This window comes from Hippoglossus stenolepis, chromosome 14 (genome assembly GCF_022539355.2).
Source record: "Hippoglossus stenolepis isolate QCI-W04-F060 chromosome 14, HSTE1.2, whole genome shotgun sequence".
Classification (NCBI taxonomy): domain Eukaryota; kingdom Metazoa; phylum Chordata; class Actinopteri; order Pleuronectiformes; family Pleuronectidae; genus Hippoglossus; species Hippoglossus stenolepis.
Window position 1 is genome coordinate 6,039,558 of NC_061496.1, and position 10,376 is coordinate 6,049,933.

At 40.1% G+C, this 10,376-nt stretch overlaps 2 protein-coding genes across 4 annotated transcripts in view; one reads left to right on the forward strand and one right to left on the reverse strand.

The window, feature by feature from the left end:
- ddah1 (dimethylarginine dimethylaminohydrolase 1) overlaps positions 1–873 on the forward strand; it is a 72,312-nt gene extending 71,439 nt beyond the window's left edge. For both annotated transcript variants that reach the window (XM_047343086.1, XM_047343085.1), the window contains exon 6: positions 733–873. In XM_047343086.1, the coding sequence (XP_047199042.1) occupies positions 733–849 (117 nt within the window). In that variant the 3' untranslated portion in view covers positions 850–873. The remainder of the gene's footprint in view (positions 1–732) is intronic.
- Positions 874–3,580: 2,707 nt separating this feature from the next.
- Positions 3,581–9,844, reverse strand: mpl (MPL proto-oncogene, thrombopoietin receptor). Of its 2 annotated transcripts, none has more exons than XM_035176319.2 (12): positions 9,576–9,844; positions 8,925–9,045; positions 8,592–8,773; positions 8,226–8,380; positions 7,619–7,775; positions 7,412–7,523; positions 6,941–7,092; positions 6,619–6,761; positions 5,691–5,850; positions 5,030–5,102; positions 4,848–4,935; positions 3,581–4,723 (listed from the first exon to the last, which is right to left on the reverse strand). In XM_035176319.2, the coding sequence occupies exons 1-12, from the start codon at positions 9,721–9,723 to the stop codon at positions 4,286–4,288; spliced, it is 1,929 nt and encodes a 642-aa protein (XP_035032210.2). In that variant the 5' UTR covers positions 9,724–9,844; the 3' UTR covers positions 3,581–4,285. The 2 variants fall into 2 exon arrangements, with proteins under 2 accessions (XP_035032210.2, XP_035032211.2); XM_035176320.2 differs by having other exon boundaries at positions 4,848–4,932; positions 9,576–9,843.
- Between the last annotated feature and the right edge of the window lie 532 nt (positions 9,845–10,376).

A 10,376-nucleotide genomic window follows, 5' to 3' on the forward strand; every position in this document is an offset into this window, starting at 1 on the left:
AGACCTCCACCGAGGCCCAACCACGTTTAAATTCACTAGATAAGTCATAATAATCAGTCTCAGAATTATTCTCTGAGAAATCAATGAAAAATGTTGAAACATGATGAAAGAAAATGTTGAAACATCACAAAGTTCCCCTCTGATTCAGATCTGCACCGAAGTTCAATATGTTCCTCCTCTGACCCAAACAGCATCTGAATCCACCAGGTTTCATGACAACCCATCCAGAAGTGTGTGTGTAATCCTGCTAACTAACAGACACACACTCAGTAGAGCACAAACCTCCTCTAAGGCCCAACAGTCCCTTTACATTTAATCAAGCTGAAACAAATTGCCCACACTCATAGATACAGTTCCCTAAATATCGCTGATTTCTTTAATGGAGATCCATCAATTATTCTCTGGGAAATTGAGGAAAATGTCAGAAAACGCACTTGTAGAGAAGAAAGAGATAAGAAAGTTTAATGGTTCATGTCCCTTCGTTACATCAGGTTTTGTGCTACGTGGTTTTTGAATAATCCAACTGACAGACAGACAGACAGGGTGAAAACATAAACTTCTTGGAGGAGGTAACAACCTAAAAGACACAACTACACAAAGGCTGTTTGGGACGTTTCAGCTCTCATCCCCAAAAAACGTTCTCTGCCTACGTGCAGTAGAACCACATTGACCTGGACGACTGAGAATCTGAACAGTCAGGATGTTTTCTTTATTCTCCACTCGTCCGTGCAGGTGTTTGAGAAGTTGAAGGACTACACCCTCATCCCTGTGGCCAACAGCCAGAAGGTCAAAGTGGATGGAGCTCTCACGTGCTGCTCCGTGCTCCTCAACAAGAAGAGCAACAACTGAGCCTGCTCACCGGGGGGGGGTGGGGTGGGGGGTGGGGGTGGGGGGTGGTGGCTGTGTCATGCTGAGGACAAGAAAATGTAATTTCCCTTCAAAACACTCAACATTACACCAAGTTAAATGTCTTAAAAGAGTTTGAACTGCTCCGTTGGCACAAATTACAATTAGTTGCAGGTTATATTTAGATATTTTACTATTAACTTGAATATATTTTAACATTTCCTAAACAAGGTTGAATACAAGGCAAATAAATAGCCTCATTTTACTTCAATGTGTTTTTTGTTCTTTAGTCGAGAAACTGTTCCAATAAGATGCTAATTAACTACAAATATCCGTTCTGATGTGATACTGAACCTGCCTTCTTCACAATTTGTGTTTTTTTGGATGAGGAATTATTCTCAATTCTTGGCAGTAAGAAGTGGGAACCAATTAAACAAAACGTGGGAACAAATTAATCGAAATGTGGGAACCAGTTAATCAAAACATGGGAACAAATTAAACAAATCTTTGTAACCAATTAATCAAACCGTGGGAACCAATGTAATAAAACATGGCCTCAGTATATATATATATATATTTCCTTCAGTCTATGACCACTCCCATGCTCCTTACAAATGTAAACAGTTGGTTTATTCTGTTTACTTGCACCGTTTTAACTGTGATCTCATGTTATTGGTTATATAATACAAATGCAACTTCTTTTTTTTTCTTCCAAGAACTGTATTTTCAAATAAGACTTCCTTCTAGTGGAGGAAATAAATCCTGTTGTTGTTGTTGTGGTACTTAAAAAACGTCAATGTCACTGTTGCTCCTGAATTCCTGCTGATGTTCGAGTTTCACCACTGTACTTTTCAGATTGTTTGAATTCTCAATTCTTGAAAAATGATCAGTGACGTGATTTCCTTTGTGTGATATTGACAGTGAACCTGCCGCTGAGACCTGAGGTGCTCTTAGTTCTTTTAACGACTGTTGCTCTTCTCATTGCCACCGATTGTAGAGAACTGGAGACGGTTAACTTAACACCTGCCCACCAGCAGGAGGAGCAAACCGGATTCATTCATTCTACAACGAGAACCATCTGTGCCCGTTTAGTTGCAGCGATTTTGCGTCCCTGCTGCTGAGCGTCTCTCATTTGTGGGGATGCAAACCTTGTTCATCTGTGCCAACCCTGCAGGGGACAGAGAAAAGCTGCCCCTGTGTGTTTTCCTCATTACAAGACGACCTGAGCTTTCACTTACTCCAACGTAAACACCTCTGCTCCTTTATTGTGCAACGTCTGCGTGGAAAACCGACGAGTTCACTCCTGCTGAAAGACCCTGTTGGGTTTTTCCTGTTTTGTTGATTTACACTGGTTCCATGTTTTCCCGTCTGGCAGATTTTACCCCAAAAAACGTGTCCGTTTCCATGTGTGTACACGACGGAAGCTGCCAGCACCAGTTTGACTGATGAGCTCTGTTTCGGTGGCCTCTGCTGTTTGCATGTTGTGAGGCCTGCGGACATGACGGCACAGCGCGTGCACACTGTAAATACTCCCTGTACTGCAGCTTGAGGCCCCATCACATCTGAAACCCGTGTTGTTTCTCATTGTGATCGTATGTGAAAGTTGAGGAAATGACATCAGGAGGCGATTCAGCCCCTTCGCTCCGTCGACATTTGCGTACGGGCAAGTGGGCAGTGATGAAACATGGAAAGAATTCCTGCAGGGAGGAGAGAGGCTCAGACTCAGCCAGTAAACACTGACTCTCTCAAACTTTCTCTCTTTCTCCCGATTGTCTCACTCTCACTCACACACACACACACACACACACACACACACACACACAACATTGGCTTTTCTCCTCCAAGGTTATTGCCTCATATACGATTCTGGCCTATTCCACGGACATGATATCACACAGTCTGGCGAGCGGTGCGGACGTGATGATCTGGCGTTAAAGTGCGAGTCTTGTATATTTTTACTGAAGGCTGCTGACTGGCTGCAGGGCGATAACACGGCTGCAGAGCATCTGACGCTCGTGCTCCAGAGGGCCGAGCCAGACAGGAGCAGTCGCACTCTGTCTGATTACCACATGGCAGCCGCCGGGTTTTCCTTTTTTTTTAGGCGAGTAAAATCTACAAAATCTAGAATTGCCTTCACCTCTCACTCCTAAAATCTAAAAAACATCTTATACATTTACTTGGCTCTTGGCTGGCGACGCTGTTTATGAGTAACTTTGCTGAGGGCTCGTATTTATCCCCCCCCACCCCCACACTCATCCCTGTAGTCATGACGTTGTGTGTCGGCCATGTTCCCACTCAGGTCTCTTGGTTCTCATTCAAGTTGTGATTAATGATTATTTGTGTCATGTTTAATTGAGCCTTTCATCTAATTAGTGTAATAAATTAACATCTAGCATTCTCCTGTGTTGTGTCATTTTTCTTTATCGTCCCCAGTTGTGGACGTTTAACATCAATTTCATGATTGTTAACGTCATTTTAATTCATGACAATGTATTTACAGGTTTTACTGTCAAGGTTAAAGTTGGTTCATCATTAGGTTTGTGTTGAAACTTTGTCAGAATCCAACTGTTCCCTCGTCTTCAGTGATGAAGAAAAACTATTGAGACAAATAAGACACATGTTGTGTCTGTCTGTTGATATCTGCTGCCACCTAGTGTCGAAACATCATATCCTGCTCCACTGCTGAAGCATCTCAGATGTTATGGTTTCAAATGTAATTCAAAGAAAGACAAACTTAAAGAAAACAAGACATTTGATGTTTATTGGAACAAAATACAAACCCTCGAGTTTTAATAGGAAGAAATAATGAAAAAGAACAACGTTGTTTGGGAGGAGATAACTTAGTAGTGATGTGTCTCTATAAATGTTTTGAGTGCGATTAAAAAAAAATACATTGAAGATACATACAATGCAAAGTAGTTAAGATATGAAACAATGTGTTTTTCATTAATCCAGGTTACTCTAAACATACAACAACAATGAGAAATGCAGATTTATTTAAATTATAAATGTCAAAGTGTCTTGTGAGTTAATGTTTCCTTTGTAGATTCCCAGTGATGATGTGCAGAACATCTTATATACAATTACAAACAAAAGTTATATATATATATATCATCTGTTGACTAAATATCTGGAGCAGCATTTTAACCAAAAGGTTGAACTGTAATAAAAAGGTGATATTCTTGTTTTATCCACCCGAGCACTTTATTTTACAAGCTAAAGACAAAGGGGACAGAAATGATTTATGATTGAAACTAACGCTGTGAACACACTTTGCTCAAAACCCAGGGTGCGTTCAGTTTTTAATAATTGTCCAACTCTATCTGTATTTTACTGTGATGCAGTAAACAGTGTGTTCTCCTGTTTGTGTGAAAAGTGCAAAATAAACCTCAGATCAGCTCCAGTGAAAAACAAAAAGTCCACTTGTCTGACTGCACATTCAGCTGCAGGGTAAGTTAGTGTAGATGTTGCCTGGTTCCCTGACAGGAGGAACCCTGCAGTCAAGTCTGTCTGGGGCGTCGGCCAGAGGCTCGTAGGAGAAGTTGAGGAAGTCAATAGCTGAGCATTGTGGGACTGAACATCCACATGTTTGGAGAAGCTTAACCTCCAGCTCCCGGCCTTGTGTCTCTCCATCCGTCTCGTACATGTACTTGTTTCTCTTTGGACAGAGGATGACACACTCTTTGTTCAGGGTCACGTAGTCTGGAAACACCTCAGCTCCAGGGATCCCGTCCCCCGGTTCTCGGCTGGAGGGAGTTTCCTCAGGTGGCCGCAGCTGGGTGGATTCCTCTGATGGTTTCCTCACGTCTTCGGATATGATCTCCAGCACAGATTCAGTGGTTTCCTCCGACCACTGCTTTAGGGTGAGAGGAGGATCCTGTGGAGGGAGCGGAGGACACAGATCATGGAGCTGAGACTGAGTGTGACCTTTGATTTGACTGAATTTATGATCTATATACTTTATCTGAATCTAGATTTCTACATGTAGAATCTATATCTACCCATCTCTGCTTGTCGATGTCTGTCAGAAAGTTGTGTAAGACTTTGTCCAGGTTGGGCAGCGGTGGCCAAAATAACTGCTTCAGCCTGCTGGGAAAATACAGAATGACTTGTATAGTGCAATTTGACATCTGTTTAAAAAGTAACGGGTGTAAAAGATGAACGAGCTGGAATAAGATCGTACCTGAGATACGCAGAAATGAGAAAGCTCACAGTTATCAGCATCGAGAAGGGGACACACAGCATCAGCCACAAACCTGAAAAGATTATTATTTTACTGCATTAAGGTTTAAATGGTTTATTATTTATCATTTAATTCTTATATGTTTATATTTGAATGTATCAATGCACAGCAAAGCTTTGTAGACGAAAGTACAACTGTTATAACTCGATTAAAGTTCTTATGAAATAACAAATGGCTAAAAGCTTTGGTACGATTTTAATAATAATAAAAATAAACTTTATTTATTCAGCACCTTTCAAACAAGAAGTGCTTTACATACAATATAGATAAAAACTAATATATGTAATAGAACAGATTTTAAGTAGCATAACAACATGTTAAAATGACATTTAAAAGAAAAGGAAATAAAAAAGACAAAGAAATCAAATTAAATAAAAAAATGCTTACAAACAGAAAAGAAAGAAAGTGTGTAAGATTAGTTAAAGGCTGAAGTAAAGAGAAATGTTTCAAGTTTTCTCTAAAAGACGTTCACTGAACCATCTTCTCTGATATTCAGCGTCGGTCTTTGCACATTTTTTGGGTTGTGATTTTTACTTAAACAAACTGATAAAATGAACTGATGTGTTCTGCACTGACAGCATCAGCATCAGTGGGAGTTTACCTGGGTCAGTGGGGGTTCGACCAGTGAGCTCCTGTGACCAGTCACTCCACAGGCCTGAGTACACGGATCCATCAGGTTTAGCTCTGACCCTCACGTGGTACTGGTTCCCTGCTGATACCTCCAGACACATCCCCGGCTCTGGTCCCTCTACAGAAACTCTCTGTGGACCAGAAGCTGGATTTAACTTAGAGATGATTGACTTCTTTACATTCGGTTTAAACAACAGTCCCCTAAATTATATTCATTCTCACAAACAGACTTTGGGATTTATTTCTTTTCAGATCTTTCTAACACATCTTCATGTTTGTGCAAATTAAATTCTCCTGCAGAAAATCATCTTTTTTTACTTTCACCCTGAACTTTGTCAGTTTATGCACAATAGAAAACTATAATTATTACTCTGGCACCATCTAGAGGTCATGTAAGGAACGACATTTTGGCAGAAGTCATGCTTACGGTGGCCGAGAAAGCTCAACACATGCAAAAGAGTGATGAACCTGATGTAGTTCAATGCTTTGTGGAGTTTCATCACCATTGATTCGTAGCAGATTTCAAAAACTTCACAAAGCATTGAACCACATCACGTTCATCACATTTTTGGAAACGTTTCCGTTGTTGTTTTCGCAATTTCCAACGCATTTCTGTATTTACATGCATTGTAACTCTTTGCAGTGCATGTGTTGTTAAATTGATGAAGTTGTTTTCTTATTTGCACAGGTTTTCTTGATTTGTTTTCTTAATCTCGGCCACGGTACACGCTTCATTTCTCCACAAACTAACCAGAATAATTCTAAAGATGTTACAATTACATCCGATTCTACACATAGCAAAGGAATCAGCAACTTAAAATCCTGACAAGTACCCGGAGGACGTCTTACCCGGTGAAAAGAATTAAGATAAATAAAAGCCGCTGAAGAAAACATCTCACCTTCCATGCTCCACCCGGTCGGGTCCGGTAACCGACCTCGTACTGCAGGTGAGCTGCCACAGAGACAAGAGGAGCTTCCCATTTCAAACACAGCTGGTTTGTTTCCACCGCTCCTGTCAGATGATCTGGTGCAGATGTTTTGACTAAAACACAAAGAACAAACACAAAGGTACATTTCAATGATAATAACGACACCACACACCCGACACCACACTTTTTCTAAGGCCTGATGGAAAAGAGGCGGGAGATGAGACTCATTAGACAACGTGGGAATCAAACTGCTTTATCTCCAAACGTCTGCCGCCCAAGTCATCAAACTCACTGGTGTTGTTCAGAGTGAAGTCTCCCGTGAAGAAGGTTCGGCCGAGTGGAGCTGCAGCGCTGCTCAGTCTGATCCGGACCTTTCTGGACTCGTCTCCATGGAAACGACACATGTCAGTGAACTCGTCAGTCGGACACTCGCTCCATTCGTCACTGAAAGGGTCATCGTTGTATGTTGAATCACAGCCAAGTGAACACAGACTTAGAAGAACTAAACATATTCTGGTTATGTCTGAAATAAACATAATAAAATTACAAGTATACAGTTTAGTAACACAATCCCACTGCTTTTACACAGACACAGGATTTGTAAATACCTCCATCACCAAGTTATTACATTTTTATTTAAAGTTATTAACCAGACTTAAACTTTAATAATGTAACTTCAACTTCCTGTAAAACATTATATAGCAAAAACATTTGAGGTTGAATTAATCAATGATGAAATGCAGCGTGAGTTTTGTTTCTATACCTGAGATCGATCTCGTAGAAAAGTTTGTAGTTTTCTAAACCGTATCTGCTCCTGTTCCAGTGACAGGTGACGTTTTGTAAGTCGGAGGTGAAACAAACGAGTGAAACATCATCTGAAAGGAAAAGAAGTTTTTACCACTGAGGTAAAGGATGTGTTGAATAACATCGTTCTCATGTCGTCATCCACTCTCTACTGGTCGAAACCCACCAGCGCTCTGGGGAACGATGCCTCTCACAGGTTGGGACCAGCGGCTCCAGTGTCCTTCACTGGGAGTAGGGGCACATTTAACAGAGACCTGGACCTCCGTCTGTTCCCCTGGCACCAGAGAGTCCAGTATGAATCTGTTGTATTCATCCTGCTTCACCTGTAATCAGCACAAACATCAGATTTTACAATTTTTCTTTACATAACTTAGTCTTGAATGTTAAAGCAAAAATATAGTTAAACTAAGTTAAGTGCAATAAACGTGTTTGTCTCAGAAGAAAGTCAACAAATCAATGATGTGTTTAATTAATTACTAATCAGTCTAATACCCTAACATCTGAAAACTGATAAATAATTAATAAAACCTTAAAGGCTGAGAGAAATCGACTCACAAGTCAGAAACATAACTGATCACATGAATAATACTTTTGGGTAAATAGATAAAATCAAGGGGGAAAATAATTGTTAAGCTTTAAACTTTCCTTTAACCTTCAAACAAAACATTTAGTCTTTATTTATTTTACAATTTCAAATGTGACCATCTTTTGTTTTGGTCTTGGCAAACATGAGAAAAGATAAATAGTTGTTTCGCTGCATTGGAGAACTTCACCTCTTCTGTTTTCTCTCCGACTCCCTTGTTGAAATATCGAACCCTGTACATCGCATCTCCACAGTATGTCGGGACCTTTGCTCTCCACGAGACCAGCAGCTGTCCCGCTTGTCCAGTTTGGTGTAAAGACACATTCAGCGGAGGATCCAGGAGAACTAGAGACAAATTACAATATACACACTGTTAAAAATGATCCAGAGGGTTTGAGGACTGAAGTCTCCCAGCTTGGATCCACCTGTGATACTGAGGAATAATTCACAGAGCATCTACTTTTATCAACAGGTAGAAATATCTTAGTTTGTTGATATATGACTGCAAAGAACAGTTGTAAATGATTAAGTGAAGGTAGAAGTGAAGATGTCTCACAGTGGTCCTCCACAGAGACGGTCCTGTTGAAGAGGCTGCTACTGCTGCTGTTGTGCTCCACGACTTCAACGTGCGTTTCCACATACAACAAAACATCTGGAGCCGGAAACGAGCAGATGTGGAGGAAAGCGTCGTCTTCTGATTTCTGGACGGACACGTCACACCTGATCCCTGTCCACACGCTTTGATCAGAAGAAGTGACAAGTTCACACAATCACACACAACGACAAACGTGTGGAACAGTATATGAAGCAAAGTACTTTCTTAACTTGTACAGTTACTGTGATGTTTCTTATTCTGCAAGACACAAATACTTCATGATGTGTAAGAGACCTGTTGAGCTTGTAGAGTAAATCGTACGTCCTGTTGTCTGCGGCCTCAAAGAAGCAGGTGAAATCCTCTCCTGTCCGGGTGAAACATTTAGGATCCTGCTCGTCCTTCAAGAGCAAAACATCTGCTCCAGAAATGAGAAACGTCACAGATTTCAAGTTCACTGGATCCACTTCTCATCACAATATGTGCAAAAACAAAATGAAGAGGATTTCTGTGATTATGCACCAAAGATTTGGACAAACTTGCTTTACTATTTCTTTATATTTTTGTATTGTTTTAACATCATTCATTGTCTTAATATGTTCAGTTTTAATACTTTTATCATTTAAAGCATCATGAGCTGTATTTAATGCTTTGAAATGTTCTAAATAAATAAAGTTTATTATTATTAATGTTAAAATAAAAATGCTGCATATTACTTTTGCATTGTTCATACAACTTGTTTGAAGAAACAAAATTCTTCCCCACAAGAAAGCAACTTGTTTGGATGATATTTTATCGCTTCTATAAAGATACCAGTAATTTAATGTTTGCTAGATTTTCACTAGAACATTTTCACTATAGATAAACAGTGAATTGTAAAAAGCCACTTTTCACTGGGCTGAATCTGTCATTTTTAATTCTACTCCAACTGGACAAAGTGAACCCTACCTTCCCTCGACAGATGACTGACAGCTGCATCCTCACAATATGTCCCAGGCACAAAGTTCACTTGACTCCACAAGCTGATAATGAGGAGCATCTCCCACCTGCAGCAAAGATTCATGGTGGTCCGAGGTGTCACGAGCAACTGTAACATGTGATATTTACTCAGCAGATGTGTGTGTATGAGCTCGGTGTTGAGTTGGCATCAGGGGGCAGGATTAACAAAGTGCAGAGGGGTCGGCCCAATGTCACAAACTGTGCTTGAGCAGGAAATGAGCTTCATGTTCAGAAACAGTTTGGGAGGAGTGATCCAAGTTCTACGAGTTTCTCAGATTCTCAATCATCTGTGATCAATCAACTATAGAGACAATAACAAACTTTGCTTAAATGATCTCAAACTAGTTGGGATTGGATCTGTTCTCTCTCTGCAAAGGATGGATGGATTTTATGTTTTTGTTTGTTTTGGTGAGTTTTAAACTCTTCATAATTATCGTGATACTCGAATAAACAGATATTTTGTTTTTCATAATCATTAACACGTTTATATGTAGTTTAAATGCATCATTCGCATCTAGAAAATTCCGATCCAAATGCACACGATCTTAAAGACCTTAAAAAAAAAAATCTAAATTTATCAAATCGTCCACAAACTAATCAAACCTTTACATTTATCCGTACATGAAAAACAGGAAAAGTCTGCTGCTGCACTCAGGACATCTCTCACTAGATAATCCTGACGTTTACATCAACCACTGCTTCTGGAGAAACCTCCTGTTCCACATGCTAATCTATTAACAACAGGACTCA